This window comes from Dermacentor silvarum, chromosome 8 (assembly GCF_013339745.2).
Source record: "Dermacentor silvarum isolate Dsil-2018 chromosome 8, BIME_Dsil_1.4, whole genome shotgun sequence".
NCBI lineage: Eukaryota > Metazoa > Arthropoda > Arachnida > Ixodida > Ixodidae > Dermacentor > Dermacentor silvarum.
Window position 1 is genome coordinate 35,082,363 of NC_051161.1, and position 23,867 is coordinate 35,106,229.

At 44.2% G+C, this 23,867-nt stretch overlaps 1 protein-coding gene across 1 annotated transcript in view; it reads right to left on the reverse strand.

The window, feature by feature from the left end:
* Window positions 1-23,867, reverse strand: part of LOC119462064 (relaxin receptor 1) — a 73,035-nt gene that overhangs the window by 22,167 nt on the left and 27,001 nt on the right. The window contains exons 3-4 of the mRNA XM_049672411.1: window positions 15,976-16,059; window positions 5,592-5,694 (exon numbers count right to left, since the gene is read on the reverse strand). Coding sequence (XP_049528368.1) covers window positions 5,592-5,694; window positions 15,976-16,059 — 187 coding nt within the window. The remainder of the gene's footprint in view (window positions 1-5,591; window positions 5,695-15,975; window positions 16,060-23,867) is intronic.

The following is a 23,867-nucleotide window of genomic DNA, read 5'->3' on the forward strand; positions in this document are numbered from 1 at the left end:
ACATTGCAATAATTATATTTCTTGTTAAATCAGATTCATTTATTGCTTGTTTATTTTTGTGCATATTTCTTGCATAAGCTACTATGCTGGACTTAGACTGTCTTGTTCTGGCTCAGAAAATGTATAATGATGTGCACATTTATTGCGTGTATGTTTCTAATGTATGCTATTCACTGCTTAGCAATATACGGGTGACATGCCTACGTCTGGCAGATTACTCTTTGCCTTTAGCATTGCCATCCGAGATCTCCTCTGCGTCCAAAACAATGCTAAATAAGTAAATAAATAAATAAATCCATGCGAAGCGAATAATCCAGAGAAAACGGAAGGCGTGTTCCGAAAATTCGAGCTCTGAAATGATGGGCTACGTACGAGGACCCTACGTCAAATGAGGACAGAACTTAATAGCATCGTTAGGGATTCAAAGAATGTGTTCGTTATCATGAGGCTGAAAATTTTCCTCTCGGAACCGCCAGCAAAATTCTAGTGGTATACAAATCCACCGATCAAGATCAATTATCCGCGTCTTTAAAAACTTGCGCAGGAGCGCAGGAAAGATTTTATTACGTCTTTTTTTTTATGCCTTCACTCGGGATGATGGAACATTACCTGACTAGCCAGTTTCATCAGACCGTCCTTCTGCTAATGACATCGTAATTAAGGAAGAAGGCGTTCTGGATCTGCTTCTTTGGATTAACACTAAGGAAAGTGTTGGTCCTGATTGCATGCCTAATGAGTTTTAACATCAGTACGCCCGTCGGTTGCTAAATACCTAACTATGATTTTCCAATCTTCCCTCGGCCAATTTACTTTCCCTAGAGCTTATAAACAGGCCAAAATAATACCCATTCACAAAGCTGGTGGCGCATCGCGTACTAGTAATTACGAGCCAATCTGTCTTACAAGTGCCTGCTTCGGGTTACTATATCATATTAGTTAAGCGCCTCACAAACTACCTTAACACACGTAAGGTATTTTCATCAACTCAGTGTAGTTTTTTTTTTTGTGAGGGATATCTACTACAACGCAGCTTGTTCGAATAGTTCATAACGTTTCGGAGATAATCAATAATAATGGACAGATGGACCTCTTTTTCTTTTCTTTTTGAGTTCGCCAAGGTATTTTAGAAAATTTCCTACACAAGCTCTTGCTCAGAAATTAACGCTGCCTTTAAAATGGCAATAGAACTAAATGGTTTACTTCATATATTCGGTATTGTGACATAAATGGTTCTACTTCTAAACTTTTGGCTGAGGAATCTGTAATGTCCCAGGGCAGTGTATTGGAGCCTCTCCTATTCCTCACATTCATTAATGACCTACTAAGCTGTATTATTGTTCCGCTGGGATTATCCGCGGATGATTGCGGAGTAGAGAGTAAGATAGAATCTTTCAATATTCGGGTCAGAGTTAGAAGCTAATTTGCAAAAAAAAAAAAGAAAATCATACACTGGTGTTACCGATTGCAAATGACGCTCAGCGCATCAAAATCAGTTTTTATGAGGATATCTAGAAAAATTGGTAATTTATTACTTCAATCACAGTAACGATGCGTGGTACTGAACTTAAAAAGGTATCATATTTATTATTTATTTACAATACTGCCAGTCTCATATCGAGACCATAGCAGGTGGGCATATGATTGCACATACAATGCATGTGTTATATAAAGAACGGCAAAAACATCGAAACATGCAAATGGAAATACATGAAACAGGTTCACTGCGTAATTTTACAACAATAATAATATTAATAAAAAGAGCAACTGTTACAAAAACGAAGAAAGAAATAAAGGAGGTAAATTTTTAGCTATAGTTCAAAAAGTGGGAGTTTTGATGATTATATGTGCATAAGAACTGTTTTTTCCTAACTACTTATTTCATCTTCCAATAACTTAACAAAATCGGACTGCGATACTGTGTTAGTTATAGATGCATCTAGCTTATTCCACTCGCGAACAACACGGGGGAAAAAGGAAAACTGAAAAGTATCGTTATTACAAAGGAACTCGTTTAGTGTATACGGATAATTGTGACGAAGTATGCGGGATTTGGAAAAGGTAACGTATGCAGAAGCATCTATTTTTAGTCGTTTATGAAGTATTTGACGCAGAAATTTTAGACGAGCTCGTTTTGCTCGAACTGCCAAAGTTGCAAGCCCTGACTGTGTTAGGAGAAGAGTAGGTGAATCACTGCGCCGGTATTTTCGGTGGACAAACCTAATTGCCTTTCTTTGGATACTTTCCAATTTAGGCATATTAGATTTAGTGGACGGGAAGCATACGACATTAGCATACTCAAGGACAGGTCTCACAAATGTAGTGTAAGTTAAAAGTTTGGCGTTAGTTAGTGCCATCCGCAGGCACCTTTTGAGAAAAAAGAGTTTTCGTAATGTACAAGAAGTAATGTTGTTAATATGTGACGTCCAGTTAAGGTCGGACATTATTGTTAAACCAAGATACTTACGCTGTCCAACTCTAATTACTAGGCTGCCGTTAAGGGTGTAGGGGGAAAGCGATGGGTGCTTTCTTTTTTCTCGTTAGTGTCATACAAACCGTTTTGTTTTTATTAATGGTCATTTGCCATATTATAAATATTTAAATTTAGTTTTTACTCGTGACCTTAAGTGAAACGCGCATGTAGATTATATAATCAAGAACTCAAACAGAGAACGCGCCGTGCAACCCCTAAAATAATATGCCTAGCATGTAAGACTCCATGAAGTCCTACCATGGAGTGAGCTAAGATAGTTTTGGACGCCTAAACGATCAACAAATCGCCAAAAATTGGATAGAGTTCAGCGAGTAGCTGCTATTTTACCTTTAGTAAATATCACAGATGTAATTCCGCTACTGACCTACGTGCCGACTCACAGACCTTCCTGATTGAGAATTAAGGACAATGTTTGACCGATTAACTTACTATTCCTCGTTATTCATAATGAAGTTAAAGATAACAGGTCTGATTTCTTCCAGCTTTTTCCGAATTAGCGATTCGGTATCAGCGCAGCATGTATATTGCAGCGCCACTGAGACGAAATGACGCTTTTAGATATAGCCTTTTCCCAAGAGATCGAATAAAACAATTTCTCCATTCCCATCTATTCATGAAGAAGCTCCAGAGATAAAGTTATTTTTGAACTGTAATTCTCAAGAATATAACCGATATAACAATGAAGGAATCAGTAGGACGAAATGCCACTTCTAGCGCAAAGACAAATCAAACGAGCAGCAATCTGTTTTCTTTTGCTTTTCCTTTGTCTCCCGTTTGCGCCAAAAGTAGCACTAGAAATAACTTTCTTTTACCTTTTACGATGTCACCTTCTTTAGGCATGTTGCCGAAAGCTCTGTGGGCGTCAAAATTGTAAACCAGGAAGCACCCCGTAAGAGAAGTAGGTACCTCCCACCTCCTGAAAGCTGCGTCATGCATTCAGTTTAATCTTGGCGTTGGACTTTAACCGCAGCCGCTTGCACTGCTAGCTTTTTGCCCTAAACTGCAGGCTAATCACGCGGAGCTGTTTTTCCGGCCACCCGCTTTGAAGCAGAGCAAGAACAAATCGTAGCGCTTTCGTAATTTTTCATCTCCGACCTCGAAGCTATGCGCTTAACTTGGTCGACGGCAAATTGTGCGGTGGAGCGGCCTTTAACTGAGTGCCGGTATTGCTAAAGGTTCCTTCACCATTGTGTATTTTACCTGGAACCGTAGGAGTAATAAAGAATTATCTTTTTTACAAATGTGCTACTACGAGTCACTTGAAAAAGCACTTATTGCTCGCGCTATAACTGCCTGAGGTTGCCACTCATATAATGCAAAGAGGCTCGTAGATTTTAACCGAGCTCATTCTTTGCCGTATATATAGTACACCCCCCCCCCCCCCCCCTGCTTTCTTCCTTTTCCCCGCCACCCACACACGTGCGAAACTAGAAAGTTCGCGTGTGGGAAGATCCTAATGAAATTGTGGTAGGCCAGGGTAGGGTACACTATTACTTGCTCGACAATCTATTTCTATTTCTGCTTCTGATGTGCTGTTCTCAATTAAAACAGCAGCCACGTGTCTGCGAACGGGGGCATTGCGAAACCGACCCAGGCACGCATTTTTCCGCACTGCTGCGCGGCCGCCTTCATTGCCATAATCGACCGCCTACATGTGATATTATTAATACCCGCTTTACACGTGAACCAGATCCGACTGTTTATTTTCCCTCTTTGGATATATCGGCTCTTCACGAGGGACGCTGAAGCAGGTAGGATTAAACAGGAATAAGAGAGAAAGAAAAGAAAAACAGTGAGAAGACAAGATGTACGTAAAGGAAAAACGAGAATAAAGAAATTAATGAGAAAAAAAAACAAAGAAAGAAAGGAAGAAAAGAACCATAAAAGGAGGATAAGAAGGAATGAAGAGAAAAATAGCGGCAACGAAAAGAAATAAATGAAAAAAAAAACGGGATAGAGTTAAAGAAAAGCAAATGAAGATGTAAAGTAAAAAGAAAAAGGGAAATAACGAAAATTTAAGAAATATAACGAAGACAGACAAAAAAGAAAGTCAGAAATAAAGAAAGGGAAAAAAACTCTTGGGGCGCTTTTTATTACCTAAGATAGTACGACCTCCGATGTATTGATGTTGAGTAGTTTCCACGCTACGCACTGTTGAGAGTCCTCGGCATGGTGTTCATCGTGCCTTTATATTGGCGTTTAGTGATCGCTTGGCGTCTACGCCTTAAATCACGGGTCTTCAGCGAAAGATACATCTAGCATCGCCACCATTAGGCACATACTTCTCAACGTAACCGTGGTGATTATCTGTTAATGACGCGTACGACCTACGTAACGGCACACGATTCACTAACATGCAAAGAGCAGCCGCCGCAGTCCTCGTGCGCTATCATCTCATTTTCAAAATCTCAATAAAAAAGCGCAAAGAAACAGGCACGGGCAAAAGACAGCACAAGCGCACAGTCGACTTTTCCCGCTTTTTTGTTTTGTTTTGCTCTTCGCCTCCTTAAGTGAAACGAGCTCCCGGAACCAGACATTTTGTTAAGAAACTATATGGTATATTAGACGTATGTAAAAGTGCCAATTTATTTCTATTAAATTATCTGCGCGCACTTTTTTATTGAAATAATTAATAGGAGAGGATGCATGCTCCTTTATGGCGGCTCCGGCTACTCCTTGTAACTTAGCGAAGAGAACATATATGCGTGCACTTACTACGGCAATGCCTGGCGGAATCGGTGTGTTTTGACGTGTTACAACATACGGAGTTGCAGACGCCGACAAAAATTTAACTCTAGGGCATTTTAACACAAGTTGAGCAAAATAGTATGCACTTTTCTACAACTGTGTCTTTTCCGACAACCAATACCAAATCGCTACACAGTACTTGCCAAAAGACCAATTTTTATTTATTTATATACACATTTATTTGTTTGTTCATTCATTTATTCATTCATTCCATTATTTATTTATTTATTTATTTATTTATTTATTTATTTATTTATTTATTTATTTATTTATTTATTTGCTTACTCGTCGGTACCCGTTGGAGCAGTATCACTGCAGCCAATACGTCAGCTTTTACGAAAGAAGTACTCACAGGTCCATAGCATCTCTCGGCACCGTCGCTGGCAGCTCAGTGAGGCCCGTATTTTCGCAATAAAAGCTCCGTTCCACGCAGCGACAGCCCGGATACACCCAGTCTGAAACGAGCGAAATAGCAAGTGAAATGACTGCACCACACTTTCTTGTCTTAGTTTTCTTTTTTTGGGTGTTCCTACAGAAGGAAATGTAGGAGGACCGACACGTGATGCAAAAGAAGAAAATAAAAAAAAACGGAGAAGAAAAACAAAAGCAAGAAAAGCCCATCAGTGCGAGCAGCCTTAACTGTGACGCTATTATGTGCATATTGCTTTGCGCGCTGTCACTTGCACTAAGCACTGGAATGCTTCGAAGCGTCGTGCTCGATTGTGCGAGCGGTGTTGTCTAAATTGAATGCTGGTGCGAACAAAGTGTCTTTCACTGCTGAGTTCTTTAGATTGTGTTTTCAGCCTACGTGGGCGTGCCTTTATTGAACGCGATTTACACAAGCAGCGCCGTGGCGCGGTTTTTAACGGTCGGTCGTTTTCCACAGCGCGAGCATCAAACTAGTGGTCACGTGATGAGCGAATTGCGTGATTTATGTAGCCATAGTTTGAGATCAGCGTAAAAAAATTAAATTAATTATGGGGTTTTAGGAGCCAAGACCCCGATCTGATTATGAGGCACGCCCTATAGTGGGGACTCCGGAATAATTAGGACCACCTGGGGTTCTTTAACGTGCCCCTATATCTAAGTACACCGGTGTTTCAGCATTTCGCCCCCCATCGAAATCAGACCGCCGTGGCCGGGATTCGATCCGGCGACCTCGTGCTTAGCAGCCCAACACCAAAGCGACTAAGCAACCACGGCGGGTTGAGATCAGCGTATAGTGAAGCCTAGATATTGAGGCACAAACCTTTCTTCAAAACATACTGAAGGGAACTCTAGCTCTGCATAGGTTCTGTTCCCAAGAGAATGCTGAGTATAGACCATAAAGTAGTCTATTAGTTCGTGCTTGTGGGCTTCGGGTGCTCTTGTGGCTATTTATTGCGCTCTGTCGTCACAAATTTCCGAGCAAATATATTTTTTCCTAACCAAAGCAAGGCAATAATTCTCTTCGCACGTGCATATTTATGGCGAAATGTTGCATTTGAAATGCCATAAGTTGTTAAAAAAGGATCAAATTTGGTAATTTATAAAACCTTTGAAGCCAGAAGGGCCAAGTTTCGGCAAATCTGCACATTACCCACCATTTCCACGCTGGCTAAAAGCTCCATACTTGCATCTCTCATGTAGATAATAACACCGTAGTTCCCTCTAGTGAATGTTCGTAGGAGCATATACGACACACCCCAATAAACTACTTCTTATATGCCATCTTTATTACTAAAATGATCACTTTCTTTGGCTCTTCTCCTCATTTTGCGGTTTGTATGCTTCTCGTATCTTGAATCCATCAGGATAAACTGGTCACTATTTGCCGCTAAAAATAAATCCTGGGTCCCCACCACGGAAGCCCAATTATTAACGCTGTAGCCATTAGACCACGGACGCACGCCTGTATAAAGGCTGTGTTTGCGACGCTTGGCGCATTAGGTGCGTCGCAGAGCAATAATTTATTTTTTTAAAGCCCGCATCTTCTTCGTAACGACGTTATCAGACGCGTTCGTACCTCAGAGTGAGGGACAGATAAACTTTTATTATCGAGTTGAGTGGAGTTTTTTTTTTTTCCCAGCGGAGTGGGATAGCGTGGCGTCTGCGTCACCGCGACGCTATCAGCCCATTCCGCCAACCGTATCTGGTTTTCCGGGTAGCATTGTGAGTAAAAAACAGGGACAAAAGGAGCAACACAGTTTACACACACGCAGCGCAAACTATCAACACGGAAAACCGTCTATCAACAACCATCTATCAAAAACCAACTATCACCACCACCATCTATCTATCTATCTATCTATCTATCTATCTATCTATCTATCTATCTATCTATCTATCTATCTATCTATCTATCTATCTATCTATCTATCTATCTATCTATCTATATATATATACAGCTATCTACGTATCTATCTATCTATCACAACCATTTATCAACAGCTATCTATTCATCTATCTATCTATCTATCTATATATATATATATACCTATCTACGTATCTATCTATCTATCACAACCATTTATCAACAGCTATCTATCCATCTATCTATCTATCTATCTATCTATCACAATCATTTATCAACAGCTATCTATCTATCTATCTATCTATCACAGCCATTTATCAACAGCTATCTATCTATCTACCACAACCATTTATCAACAGCTATCTATCTATCCATCTATCTATCTATCTATCTATCTATCTATCTATTTATCACAACCATTTATCAACAGCTATCTATCAGCAAAACTATCAACCGAAACTGTTGATAGTTCGTGCTTTGTGTGTGTGAAACGTGTTCCTTCTCTTGTGTATGTTTTTGTCCACACGAAGCGCAAACTATGAACAGTTTCCTGTTGATATATAGTTTGCAGTTTGCGCTTCGTGTCTGCAAACTGTGTTCCTTCTTTTGTCGATGTTTTTTTTACGCGCGATGCTACACGTCCATAATGGAAAACCAACAAGCCCAAGTGGAAATCCTACTGATGGTCTTCCGGGTTGTCAGTTTTAACACAAAATCGGTAAGGGCCCCGTGTCGCAGAAAATCTGGCGTCGGCGTCCGCCGCCGGCGGCGTTGTCCGTCAGAAAAATTCATCCCGAACCATGACCACGCAGGCTCTCCGCGTGGCACACAGGCGTTTACTGAACTAATTTAATTTCTCAAAGTGTAAATACAAGAGTAAAGTAATACACGAGAAAATAATTTGAATATAAGAGAAAATATAATTCTGTTACGCAGAAACTCAAACACAAACCCCTTTTTCGTTGCTTACGGGGGTATGAACCATTTATGAGTCATTGCTTGTAGTCGTACGAGGGTATGAGCCATTGCTCACCCCTGTACTGCCACCACCGGTCATTGCAGCTAGTCTTTTTGGACTAAGTAAATACTTAGTCTATACTCTCCGTAGGTTAGTGACCTGTATTCTTGTGTCTCGAGTGGGGGTGAATATATTAGCCTCGATTCAGGGTAATAGATGGTCAATTCGTTAAAGGTGCGTGTACCTTCATGTCAGTCGTGCCCGAAATTCGCGGTGCCTCTCTCGTCAGTACGGTGGCCCTGTGGCGCACTTCTACAAGGTCAAGCGTGTCGTGTCTTGTGATTGCACACGTTTTAGTGCTGAATAAAAAACCACTACTTTCTCTGCTAGGTTCACCATGGTTGCTGAGAGACTCGTTCGAAGCTATCGCTTACAAAGATATCAGCGCAAGTTTGGTTCGGTCGGAATATTTTAACGTGGTAGCTTTAAGGGCTCCGTGTCGCAGAAAATCTGGTGTCGGGAGTGGCGGAGTTGTTCGTGAAAGTTCCCGTGTGTATATATATATATATATATATATATATATAATATATATATATATATGTGTGTGTGTGTGTGTGTGTGTGTGTGTGTGTGTGTGTGTGTGTGTGTGTGTGTGTGTGTGTGTGTGTGTGTGTGTGTGTGTGCCACGCCTTGCTTATGACATGCGGTATATTGCCACACCATGAATTTCTATCACTAAAGTTGCTCATACCTTGTCTTACATTCTTGACAAAGTTATTCCTCGGAATTTTGAAAATGACAGCCCGCAACAAATGTCATGAAACAAGACAGTGACAGCGCATGCCTTTTATGTTAAATCTTCTGAGAGTGGAATATTAAAAGTGCGAAATAATACCAGAAACCTGCAAATGATGTGATTTTTTTTTCTTTTTTACCCCGGCTGTGCACTATCTCCGGTATCGGCAAACGCAAGAGGACGCGTTTCTACCAGAAAGCTAGCCTTTGTGCATAGCGTTCGCCGCAAGTGTTCCTCGGTAAACATCATGGTTACATTAGCTGCAGTTGCCGGGAAGCGTGAAAGGCAGTCAGGGATCTTTGAATACCATGGCGTTCTATTCCTAAAGGCGCAGCTTAAGCGTCCTCCAAGTATTTTAGTTCTACTACTCCAGGTACAAACGCATAAAACGCCTGGTTACGTAAATCTGACCTTCAAGCTCAGCCAAGGTCAAACTAGGACTTAGCCCGCCTAATGCGTTTTGGACATGCGCGCGCCTCGGGGCAACAGCAAACTTTAATTAAAATAATAAAGAAAGCTCCTAAGGGCCTTCATATTTTGATATATGACGGCTTATATTGCCCCTTGAAAAATGTCTTCCCAGCAATGCGTTTGGGTTTAAAGGTGCAGCCAACTTTAGGGAGATTGGTGTAAGCTTGGTCTTGCTAAGCTGGCTTTTCCATATTGTGTGCTGCAGTGAAGGCTACTCAAAGAAAAATGCGATGCGAACGGGGACCGATAACGCTATCGCATTCTACTCTTAAAGGCGAACCTTAAGCTTCTCATTTTTTTTTATGTGGAGACTCCAAGCGAATTTTCGCCGTCAGTGTCGACGTCGCCTTGGGGTACAGCATATATTTAGGTATATGTAGACTATATGCTTATCCACGCCGTATATGTGGGTTATATCGCTACACTATTCAATCACTAAATTTGTTCATACCAGGTGTTACATTCTTGAAAAAATATTCATCAGAATTTTGAGAATAGCAACCCCCAAACAAATGCCATTATATATAACACTCACAGCGTTTGTATCTTAAATCTTCTCAGACTATAAAATATTAAAAATTGCTAAATAATATGAGTGCTCAAACCTGAAAGTAATGCAGTTTTACGGCCGCGGCTCTTTACAGGCAGCGTAGTGGAGCCTGTGCGATGTCATGACACGTCCTGCAAGACATGCTTAAAGCATTTAAGGGCGCCGCAAATTTTGGCGCACCTGCGTATGTTGCGTCCGCGTTAGTCGGACCCGCGTATAGTTAGGACACCGTCCAAGAAGTTAAAGCGCAATGCTAAACTTTGCTATCGGAGTGAGTGCTTTGCCCTTCGGACAAAACTGGCAATTTTCTGTAAAACTGAGGTTTTGCGAGGGCAAAACAACGATTTCAGTATGTGGTGCACCATACACAGAAGCTCCTGAATAATTCTTTGCAACGGAAGTTCTCGAACGTGCACCCAATGCACGGTATACACTAGTATTTTAGGAATTCGCCCCCATCGGAATGCGGCCTACGCTGCCTGAATTGAACCCGCGTCCTCTTGCTAAGAAGTGCAATGCCACAACGACTGAGCTAACGCATCATGTTATTTTATTTTCTACAATCGCTGTTTCTCACGTTGTTTTAGGCGGGTTCATTGTCGGACAACGTGTTCAGCGAAAGTGAAAAAAAAAAGCGAAGGATTTGTTGCAGCAAGGCATCTTCGTTTCCGCGTGTGCCACTGAGCGTATACTTCGGTCAGTTCCAATAGCTGGAACAACTGCAATAGATGCCGAACCAATAGATGCCGATACGTACCAAGCCGCCTTCGACATAGAGATTCTCATATTGCGCTCTCGCCGCTGGGATGCCTGAGCACAATCGATATTGGGCGGAATTACACCAAGTCGCTTACTGTGCGTAAAATTGCGCTAGCAATCACTGTCACTTCTTGGCGCTATTGAGTTCGATGTTTTAGCCCAGAGGCGGACCAAAGTAAAACGCGAAAGAGGAAATGCTTCCGTCATTACTCTGACTTCTGCGCAGCTCCCGGCTTCTTCCTGAGGAATTAGCGCTGAAAAGAGAAATTGGTAGACTCCCGCGCTTCTTGCAGCTATGAACTCATTTACTGCAACAACGGCGTGGGTTTCAGAGCAGAGACTCCCCAACTTCTCTAGGACAGCTCGGTGACACCCACACCGTCTTCCTCGACCGCTACAGCATGGCCTGGTATGGCCTCCGAAGTTCGTGCACAGACGCCACTACCTCTCGGAGTCTGAGTCGCACACAGAACCTCGCAAGAATTAACATGCACCTATGAAGCGCATGGCAGTGCTTAATTTCTCTGGTTTCTAACTGAACATTGCCGGTGGGACGTAAGTTTGATCCCTGACGGCGGGCAAACTCTTTATAGCGAATCCTTATTTGCCTCTTCGCCGGGTTTTGGCGTTTCTCGTCGTTTCCTCGGCGGATTTATTTGTGATTATAAAAGTAGACAACTAGAGTCACTGGGTATGCGCTGGCTGCTGTCTTCGCCAAAAAAAAAAACTAATTGGGCCACTGTTAATGCCAGTTAGTTATTGGAATAACCAATTGCGCCTAAATAGACAACTTACTGCTGCCTGCTGACTAGTACACAACTTGGCTCACTGGGTGATTGCCACTGTGTATATGTGCCCGAACAGACAACTTCAGCACTTGAAAATGTGCCACAGGTGTACCGCTTGTACTGAGGAACAACAACAACAAAAGTGTGCCGCTGGGTATATGCCTATTCTTGGCCGGTTCCCCAGAACGGATGCACCACTACGATGTAAGATTTATGAAGCCTTAATTGCATTTAATTGTGTCCAGTACTTCACTGTGACTTCTTCTTATTTCTAGGGTTTTACGTGCCAAAACCAGTTCTGATTATGAGGCACGCCGTAGTGGAGGACTCCGGATTAATTTTGACCACCTGGGGTTCTTTAACGTGCACTACAACGCAAGCACACGGGCGTTTTTGCATTTCGCCTCCATCGAAATGCGGCCGCCGGGGCCGGGATTCGATCCCGCGACCTCGTGCTCAGCAGCGCAACGCCTTAGCTGACTGAGCCACCCCGGCGGGTACTTCACGGTGACACACACTTCTCATCAACGTTCTTCCCTAAAAAAATTGTGGCAGAAACCACCGAAAATTATTCCCAAAGTCAGCGATAACGTTCTTGTGTGACCTGTTCCATATACCCGTGCCATCAGTGAATCACTAAACCTTACAGGCACATAAAGCGGACACACGAAGTGGCGATCTAGCTGCCAACCACAACGCCGCATGATCCACGACACAGTATATCATGTAACCACTGAACCCGAGTTGAAAACCCTGTAGCAACACCTACTATTCATAGTACCCGGGCTACAACTTCGTTGCAATGGCTATCCATTAGCCGGCTGCGCTCGACAATGATGTGTCCGTCGCGGTTGGAGCTCTGTCGCTTTAATATATTTAGGGCTACATGACTCTTGTGTCACCTTGACACAACCACTCAGGTGGATTAGCCAAGAATAGGTACGCAATGCCAAAGTTGTCGGTTCTCGCATTTACCCAGCGACACCACGCCCAGTGGCCGAAGCCGTTTCCTAAGCCAGACAACAGCCACGAAGTTGTCTATTTGTCTATTCGGGCACATATGGAGACACCCACTGGCATATGTTGTCTGCTCGGCAAGACAGTAGCTATCACCTTACCTAGTGGCCCAAGCTAACGGACAACTTGGGTCAGTGGGAACGTGCCACTGTTTGTTGCTCGAGATCGTCCCGCCATCCAATGTGGCCGACACAGCTAAGGAAAACTGTAGATTTAAAATCGTGCGTCAACTTCGACCTCGTGACTGCGACAGCTAACAGCTACAGCTTAGGCTACTAGGCTGCGCTCGTCTCATCCGCTATACTACTCCTACCTCGCTAACTAAAGAGGCTTCACGTCATTTAGATTACAACATTGCTTTAGATATGCGTATGTGTTTTTTTTTGTTTCACCACAAGATGAGTGTATATCTGGCGATATGGAAGTGGTCTGACAATGACTATTTATAAAACTAAAACGTGAAAAGCACAAGCACAGAGAGCTGAGCCCCACCGTCCTAAAAACACTGTGGTGTTCAGTTCCCTTTTAACAGTGCTGAAATCATTTAAATGTTCAAGCAACGTGGGTGCCACTTGTTTATTTGTTAATATCAGAGCAATAAACATTGCGCGTAATAGAGAGGCATGTAGTTGAAATTAAAGGCACACCAGTAGTATGAATACATTCCCAAGATCGTTGTGGTGTTCAGTTCCCTTCAAACATGCTGAAATGATTGAATTGTTCAATCGACGTGGATGTCTCTTGTTTATTTGTTAACATCAGAGCAATAAGGATTGAGCATGATAAAGGGGAATGTCGTTAAAATCAAACGCATTTCAGTAAAATGAATACATTAGTATTTTCACTGGGAAAATATATAGTAGAAAGACACCCTTTAAAAGCTCTATAGATAGTTCCTATAACGCCCACCTGAATATTAGCGGCAAATTACCATACCTTCTAGCCTCTACGATTTACATATCGATCCTCCAAGCTTCAAGCGTCAGCGTGCACGGGAGAGATTGCCACTTGGAGCGCCATGCCAGCTAAGCGCTTATTTTCCTCGTTTTCGCTAGCTGCGCGAGTGTAATAGATTGTGTTAATACGCAATCTTTTGTGTTTATTGTTCTTTAGCATCTGTGCCAAGAAATTTTAGCATATTGCGTCTGCAGAGAATAGTAGCATCTGTGAGAGGGCGATGTGGAAGCCAGACACCGATATTAATCAGATGAGTTGCATATGAATAACTTGCAATAATTTCCACACAGCCCAAAATTTGCTTCATCAACGCTCCCGGTTGCAGCATTTGGAAGTACACATCAAGGCTTTGTTTGCACACAGTATGGAAACTTTTTGTTGGCAATTGCCGAAGAAAGCACAGTAGCCGATTTGAAATCTATAGACAGTCTGTGTATATAGACGTTTTCACGAGGGCGCTTCCGACGGTCTGGCGCCGAGAGTATGTGTCAGTGTTGCCTGTTTGGCCTGGACTGTGAGCATGCCTTGCGCTTGCGTTCAGGAGTGGTAGCTTTCCTTCGATATCTCCGTTTATTTTGGTCACGAATGACTTACGCTCGTAAATAATGGCATATACTCATCAAAAGGCTACAGGCCAGCACTTTGCAGTTTATGGGTGCCCAAACCACCAGCGGGAAATAACGATTTTGGGGACTATAGTGTGTCCACAACACAGTACTCCGCGAGACCACTACCGATGTGGTATGTTCACGCTTCACCGGTTTCCTGCATCACCTGAGGACTTAGCGTTTCAGTCTAATATGAACCAATGCACACATAAGTTAAATATGCATTTTGGTAAGCCCTTTTCGGAACATTTCCCAGTAGGTTGCGAGAATTTTTAGCTCTTCGATGCAATATTTTCTCGTATGTATAGTGGCAGAGGCTACATTTGTTAATATTTCAAACACGACTTCATTCCAGTGCCTAATACGGGGATCACGCGGCGCACTTTTGATCGTGATCGAGCCCGATCTGGATCAAATTTCTCGGTCGCGATTGACTTCTTTGCTCAATCTGTGGAAGGGAGCCAATCGCGGTCGAACATTCTGATCCAGATCGGGCTCGATTGCTATCAAAAGTGGCCGTGTGACACCGGTATGAGACAAATTGAAGCATTCTGCAAGAGAACTAGTCGGTAAATACACTTCGCAACGATCTGAAAAAATTGTGTCCTATGGAAGATGTATGCAGCCCCTGTGTCTACCAAAACATTGTGTCTGCGTTCACACGCACCCTGCGCGGCCCTGCACATAAAGGTAATTTCGAAATCTAGCACCTAGGCTGTATCAGTTGCGCTGGCATCTGTGTTCACTGTCGAGCGTCGGTTCGCTGCAGGTACCGCGTTGCTCGAGCGCTACGCTTCTGCTTTGACCTTTGGTTATAAGCACCCTGCGCTGCATCAGATCCAATAAATTTGCATGATTGAGCTGTCGAGTTGCGTCGGAAGCGTATGGTGTAACCACCGCATATTTACCAACCGCTGACACGCGTCGGCGGGCCGCCGGCGCCTGGTTGTAAGCATTGCCCGACAGCTACGTACGCACCTGCTTTCGCTAAATGAGGCAACCCTCAACCACGAAACGTAATGGTGATCACATTCAATCGACGACTACAGTCACATGTGCCCAGCAATAACACTGAAAAATACCGCTGATTAGCACGCCAAGTCTCGACGAAACAGACGCGTCTGCCGCCGCTACCGACGACAAAACGCCACATCCACTGGCTAGGCACGCTGTTGCCATTACACTTCACACTGAGTGCTCAAGCGAGCACGTGAAACATGTAACAAGTCAAGCGGCACAAGAAAAGAGAATCGGAAGAGAACAATCGAAATAATGCTCGGCGAAGATCACATAACCGAAGTGCGGCCGGCCTGCTCCCGCAAGGCTCACAGTCCAAAATGGCGGCATAACATGTTCTGACGCTAGGCGTCGCCCGTGTCGGGCAACGGCGCTACTCAAACGCCGGTTTGTGAAAAGGTCTATATGTGCATCTCAATAATGTACTTTCTTGACATGATATTCGCAAATCGCTCTTACACGCAGGCATTGGCCTGTTTGACAACGTCTTTGCACAGATGTCGGTTCTCGGATTTCGCTTACCGCATTTCTCAGTCTTATTCTCCCGGTCTTCATCCAGTCTCTTTTGGAAATAGTTCTCGAAGAACTCTCGAATGTGCTCGTCTCCTGCGCAAGAACATGAGACACAGATTCATGATCAGCACTTGAACAGAAAATATTAAAAACATTATAAACGACACGCGGAAACTGAAAAACACACACTCACTAGGTTTTCCTTTCTTTTTTTTTTTGTAGTCAAGCACTAGTACTGGCCACGACTCTTTTAGTTACAGTCTCTAACATTTTATTGAGGCTTCGCTTGTCGCCTCAAACTAGAGCCGTTAGCGCAAAGTAAATTTTAAGAAGCGATTGTTTGACGCTGCTTTATTTCGCCATCCTCAGTATCTTGTGCGGGAAAAGCTATAACTAAAAGGTTGATGCAATTATTGTAAATTCATTATATGAATATTGAACTGCTTACTTGATTGATTGACTGATTGATTGATTGATTGATTATATTTCACAGGTCTTACTTTTCGACTTAGATTGGCATAATAAATATCGTACCCTTGCTTTAAAAAGTTTTTTTTTTTCTTTTCTTTACAGCGGAACCTCGCTATAGTGATCATGCCGTCGTTCACAGCTTCGTCGAGATGGGGGAGAGAGCTGAGAGAGATTGAAAGCAGAGTATAAAACTATAGCATCGCGTAGCATAGCGGATGCGAGGTGCAGAGGCGGAGTGAGGCAGGAGGTAGTGGAACGGACGCCTACAGCTGCTGCCGACGTCGACCGCGTTTCCTCGAGTTTGCGCCGAACGCGCGCCATGTCCGTGACTGCAGCCGATGCCTCTGGCGGCGGCTCGGCAGGTTTCGACTAGAGCACTAGGCACTCGTCGCTTCCGAAAGACTGAACCGAGGGCTAGGGACGCTGAAACGAAACGCCGCAGAAGAGAACATCCCGAGTTTAGATTGAAGGAAGCCGAGAGTTCGCGCAGGCGAAGAAATGAAGATCCGGAGGCTCGCAAACGTGGACGGTTGAATTCGTCGCGATACTTCGCAAAACATCGCGAGGAAAACCTGAGCGCCAGGAAACAGAGCAGACTGGAAGATCCTGGGTTGCGGGTGCTCAGGAACTTTCGCAATATGCAACCAGGTGGTTTGCCACTACTTTACTAGGCTTTCCCCAGCTCCGCTGGTCTCTGGTCTTTGCAATAGCAGAGCCACGCATAATTTATTTATTTTTTTATAAAAGCCTCCTCTTTTTTTTTTGTAATTAAGAGCACATCTTTCATGTGAGCCGTATCCTGTAACTCTTCGGTTTTTGAAGAATTCGCTTTGCGAGCAGCGATTGGTCGCCGCCTGGGTGACGCCATCGCCTCGGGGCGCGCACGCATTTTATGGTGACCGTCATGCACATGTCAATCATGCGGAAACCGAATAGTCGTCTGCTACGAAGCGAAAAGGCGCGAGATGCTTCGGTGTGATTTGAAGGCACCGTGTGCCGTGTGCAGAGCCTGTGCGTGCTGTGTGCACGGGCGAGATCGGCGTTCCTATTTATAGCAAAATGACGGCGATGGTGATCCCTGTGGCACCTGCGTTAGTGCTTTTAGCGAGCATCCGTGTGAGAAAACGACGACCTCGACATCGAAAAGACGCAGTTTGAGATGACAGACGAAGAATTCAGGACGCAATTATTTTAAAGCGAAGCTTTATATGGCTAGGCGAAACGAAAAGCGTCTGTTAGTCGCCTGTCCACAGGGAACTATCATCCTCAGCATTGGCGCGAACGTCGTCGTCTTCTTCCGCCGCTGGCTCGTTGGCGCCTCTCGGGTTGCGCTCGTGCTCGTGCTCGGCCCACACTCGTGCCACTGCTTCGGCGTTCGTCGTCGTCGTTTTCTTCTATAGCTGACTGCCTTGCCGGTCGTAATTCCAGTGTAGAATTTCACTTCTCTTCTGTCGTCGTAATGGAGTTGGAATGCTACCGTTGCTCCACCGAGTCATTCCCTCGCAAAGTTCAGACTAACACTCTCCTCACCCCACTCGTGCTGTGCAACTTCGGATGGCGTAGCAAAGCTCACTGCCCCAACTTTCCGGAGATAAGGGCAGATACAGAACACGTCCTGTACTCAAGTAACACTGCCATTACCTCTCCTTATTTTCCTTGCCCTCCCCCCTCCTTCACTCGGACTCGGCGGATCATCAGCGGGCCTCAGCGGAGCAAGCGCCCTTCTTTACTGATCTTGGTGCTGACCTAACCTAAAGTTTCTTCCTCCTCCTCCTCGTAATGGGGAGGCCGCGTACACGGGGGTATGAGGCATTGATTGATTGATTGATTGATTGATTGATTGATTGATTGATTGATTGATTGATTGATTGATTGCAAACTTTATTATTCCGCCGAGCTGGGGTGCCCACCTCTTAACCTACACGTCGGTATGGGGGGGGGGGGGGGGGTTGGAGGACGAAGCAGTCCCCGCCCATTGAGGACGGTGAGTCTTCACGGCCTCAACGGCCAGGCGAATTGCTCGACTCTGGTCGTCTTCAGCCCCGCTCTGGAGCAAGGCCTCCCAGTCTTCTCTACTGTCAATGTTTTCCGTGGCTCCTGGGGAACCAGCACACTCCCATAGTACATGGTCTCACGTACCTTTCTCCTCACAAATTTTGCAGAGGGCGTCATGAATGTCCCTCGTCTGAGTTAAGTAGATCCAATATGGTGATGTACAATTGTTTCCCTGGAGGCGCCGCCAAATGCGAACCTCCTCCAGACAGAATGACCGATGCGAAGGCGGAAAGATTCTTCTTTCGGCTTTGTAATGGTGTACAATTTCCCTGTACGTGATGATGTTATCTTTGATCCCTGGAACTGGCTGCTCTAGAGTTGCTCGGTGGTAGAGTGCTCGGGCGAGCTGATTAGTGGCTTGCGATTCACTGCCGCTTGCGATTCCTCGAAATTAAAATGCTTCAAAGTTAAATCTCTCCGTTACGTAAGACAACGAATGGCTCATACCCTAAAAACTCATTAAGATTTTATGAGCCATTGCTTAAGAGCGTATGAGCCATTTGTTGTCTTACGTAACGGACAGATTTAATTTTGAAGCATTTTAATTTCGAAGAATCGCAAGCGGCAGTGGCGTTAACCACGCCGCCGAGCTAACTCGAGACATAGAACACAAGCGACAACGGCGGACTGCGGGCATACCGTCACCGAGGTGGTTCTCTCCGTCGCAGCCGAACGTGTGTGTAACCTCATAATTTAGAAATAATTTAATGAAACCGAAATTCCTGGTTAACCATCTTCACAGAGTGAAAGGAGATTTTTATATTTACCAAGAAGCGTTCCTAATTTGCTGTATTTTTCCTTGGTTTGTGACGTTCACTTCCAAAAATAAAAACAACAGAAAAAAAAAAGACCCGCGCACCGATTGGCCTCTGTCCTTTCTCACGTTCTAATTCCGTCAGCGGACCGCCCAAAGGTGACGCCACCGCGAAACTGAATTGTGATACTGAAAAGTGATAGCTGTACACACAGTGGTTTGTTACAGACATGGTGAAACATCCAAACCTAGTTCACCGCGATTATTTGTAATAGCTATTATTATCTTCGTTAAAAATTTTCTTTTCATTTAGGCTTTTTGGTGCGAAAGCGTCAAACTGCAAATTGAGCGAAAAAGCCGGCGGAGTCTCCAGCAGCAAAATTTTCCCTTGGCTGCGACGCCACTTATCGAGCGCGCCTCAAGTGCTCGTGATGCTGGCTCGCGCTTGCTGGCTCGGGCCTCGATGGAGCAGAGTGGGCGAATGGGAATACCTGCTGCCGTAGTGAGGGGTGAATGCATCGCTGCGACGCCACGCCACCCTCGCTCTCACTCTCGGAAGCCTGTGTTATCCGCGCGTTCGTTGCCCACGCAAGCTCTCGCCTGCGTTCTAACTGCGCCTTGGTAAGGCCAAAGGAAAACTCGCCAAGCGTATCAACGATCTCGCTTGCCCGCGATGAGTTCTCGAAGGACCGCGCAGCGCCGTTCAATTGGACATTAATGTTTTCGCATTCACAACTCATAAGGTGTCCTGGGATTTTAAGCGCCGCGTTCTTGAACTCGTACCAAAGTTGGGGGTAGGCTCTAAAAGGACAAATGCTGGGCTTCTATCTGTTGCGCGGAGCGCCCGTGTGTCCGTGTGTCTCCTTTTTTTTTTTGTCTTCGTCTTTACTAAGCGCTCAACTACTGCCATTCAGTATGAACCAACAAGCCCATCTCGCCACACTCAAGGCTAAAGCCTTAGATTTCAATGTTTCAAGGTTAAATTGTGAGGTGCTGAAAGTCACGCGACCCAAGGAAGGCCTGAAGCAAACCAAACCGTGTCCAGCCGTGTATCTAAGAGATGATTAACGATCAGGAAAGTTAATTATTGAATTATTAGTGATGGAATTAAGGTGGATTAAGGTGCATAAGTGTGAATTAAGGTGGATTCAGGTCGATTTAGGTGTATTAGGGTATATTAAAAAGGAGTAGGGTGGACTAACTTGTAATAAGCTGGATTAAGGTGGATTAGGTGGATGAAAGATAATTAAGGTGGATTAGGGGGTAGGTAGATTACCGTGTATTAAGGAGGAATAGGGTGGGTTAAGGTGGACGAAGGAGGACTAAGATGCATTTGGGTGGATAAGGACGATTAAAGTGGATTAAGATGAAGTAAAGTAGGCTTTACAAGGCTTTCACCTTTGCGTCTCTGAGGCGATAGCTAAGGACACCTGCGATTTTTAAAGACGATAGTCTTTCTTGGGGAACTTAAACGCTGAAAATTTGGTCTGTCTGTCTGTCTGTCTGTTTGTCTGTCTGTCACCCGATTCAGCCACCCGGCCAAAGTTGGACCACTTGCTTACCGCCCACACTACTTAAACTGGTACGGCTGTTCATACTTGTGAACGTTGCCGATCACAAAGTAAATATTACGCATATCTGAGGCGCAACATCACTAGGTAAGTATTAGGAAGTGTGTTCCTTTAATAGAAAATACATAGATACGTAACTCTAAAGACCCTAGTTTCTTAAGCTGCACTGAAAATGCCATGCTATGCGCGCAGACGAACGACGTTCCCCGACTGCGCGCCGACGAGCGCCCTCTGCCATGGAGGAAGGAAACCCTCTGCACAAGCTCATGTTTCCCGATGTATTGCCAGATGGCGTCCATGTCTCACGCAGCGCCTCCTCAATTTTATCAATGCCAGCCAGATGCGGCCGAATCAACATAAAGGAAGCGCTGTCTGAGGCAGGGCAAAACATAAATGGCCGCTTGATGAAATAATGCGGTAAAATGAAATCTGTTCAAACAAACCTTCATGCCAGGACAGAAATGGTACGAGAACAGCATCACATGTGGCCGCGGATCAGACCAGCACTCATGTAGTACGGCCGGCAGAAGACTATCGTCTTTCGACGACATTTGCAGTGAAGCACGCAGATACGCGGCAATTTTTTTTTTTTTTTTTGGTTTCAGGAAACGAACAGGCACATAAGGAATTTTATACTGGCTTAACCAAAAATGCTTTAAGACAACAGTTTCTAGCAGCAAAGAATTGAAATCAGCTAGGTAAAGACAAAGTTTTGAACACCTAAGATTTGGGGGAGACATCATATGCAACATTCTTCAGAATACCACGAAGGACGGAATTGACCCGGTTTACCAAATGTTGAGTGCCATGACCATATGTTGATATTCCATACCGGATTACACTGTAGCATAAGGCATGTATTACAAGCTTTCGGACAGACAATGGCATGTAAAATTTAATATTATACAAAACACATGACACTACGCGAAATTTATGACAAATATGTGCGAAATGATAATTTCAGGATAAATCACTGTAAAAAAAAAGCATTTGTAATATTTGATGTCATATTTTGACATTCTCGCGTCAAACCAGCACTCATGTAGTACGTGCTATGACAGCTTATCTCCACACAAAGTTACCTCATCCATGCGGATATCCTTCTTTTATTTTCATTATTTTATGTTTATTTTCTTGCTGTACAACAGAGAGAAATGAAGTAAACGAGGTAGTTTTTGCGTAATTTTTTCCATAGCAACCAATTGATAACTGAACAGTTACATAGCGCAATATTATGAACAATGTGGGAAGAGCCAACGACGGAACGTCCCGCTATGTTTTTTTGCAAGCAAGCAAGAAAATACTCGCACAGTTCAATCACAGGGTCAAATTATATGAGCGTTAAACTCACATGTCCTGTGAAAGTGTTTAGAATATTTTGTAGTAATCCGAAAGAGAAGGGCGGTTCACATGTTAACCTATGTAGACGTAAATAGCGTTGAAGGTTTTCACACGCACACGCACGGACGGAGGAGGACCAAGCGATGAAATCATTCTGGCGTTGAAATGCATACTCAACACAAGATTGCAAAAAAATAATTGAGTTGTTAGTATTTGGCTAAGCTGGGGAACAGCATAACAAGGTTTAAGAGAACTAAGAAAAGAGAAAAGGAAATATATGCTTGGGCACTTCGAAAGCTTTCGCTTAGCTACACGGCCTGAAACTGCATCAACGAGCTACACTGCAGGCATTTCGTTTTCATAAAAAATTTCGAAGCACTGAGTGAGACTGTAAAGCAGACAGTTGCAAAAGTTACAGAAGTGGTTCGAGTCCCGTCAAGTGAGTGTCGACAAACTTATCAGCCGGACACTTTCAGTGGGTGTAATTTTTGTACCATGCATCGTCGATGCATGGAAGACCACAGTGCAATCAATCAAGGAAATACGTGAAAATTTATTTTAAAGTGTGCCGTGAAATAAAGCATTCTCTAGCATGCCCACAGATAGGCCACGTAAATGGCACGTGGGCTGGATTTTAATGCGCCTCTTCGTGTCTGCTTTAGGCTACGAGACGTTTATCTCGGCGCCGGCGGCTTGCGTCGCATTGCAAGATGCGACCTTTCAGATGTCCCTTGCGAAATTAAGACTCCTTGTCATAGACGAGGTGTATTTCGTAGAAACCAAGCAACAGCACGCAACCGCTTTCTTCACACCTTCCATCATTAGCGCAAGCCACCCACGCACTGTTGTTTTTTGCGAGATCTCAAGCAGCGGATAGATGAGAAGGAGGTGAACTGTGGTTACGACGTGCAGGAGCGCAGTTTTCGAAAGCTGTGGTGGCGCAAACGTGTGGGCTTTTTTTTTTTACACGAATATTTGAAAGATATTAAGATCAATGACTTCGGCTCATGAAGACCTACTGTGCAGTGTCTCAAGACGTCGCCCTTACCGATTCGCTGCCATGCTGTCATCGTTAACGAAGTTCACCGACCCTACACGTCGGTTGATGTCTCTAAATGTCAGGGTTGAACTTTTTCATATCAAGAAGATCAAGGGCGCCACAGATAGAAAGTACGCCAACTTTATATTCGTCAAGCGCTAAAATGTGTTCTTTAAGATCTTTGGAGTAGTTAGTGGTGTTGAGAAATTTAGTGTCTGACGGAGGTTTAGCAGTCACGGCGTCTGCGAAAATGCTTGTCCCGTGAAAACACGCCTGTTGAATCATGTCGCGTTTTGTTCTGGAAAATCAGGTTTCATAATTAAACACGTCCCTAGTGCTTGAAATAGCGCCTATAGGGAACGCAGAGCGCTTGGGGTTTCGTTAATGAAGCTTATACGGGTCAGTGCCTTTCGTGACACTCGCACTGGGGTTCCGCACCTCTCAGCTCAAATTCAACAACACCTGTGGCGTCAGCAGAAGGACAGGCGTATGCGCTCTCGTCTCGTTCATGTAGAGTGGACGATGAAATGCAAGTAATTGTGGGGAGCTGCGATAACCTACCCGACGGACATAACAAAATTGCGATACGTGCTTCTATTGCGGAGTTACCGTTGTATACTTTCAGCTAGCTCAAAGTTTCTTTCTATTTACCAATTTTCCTCAGCTGTTA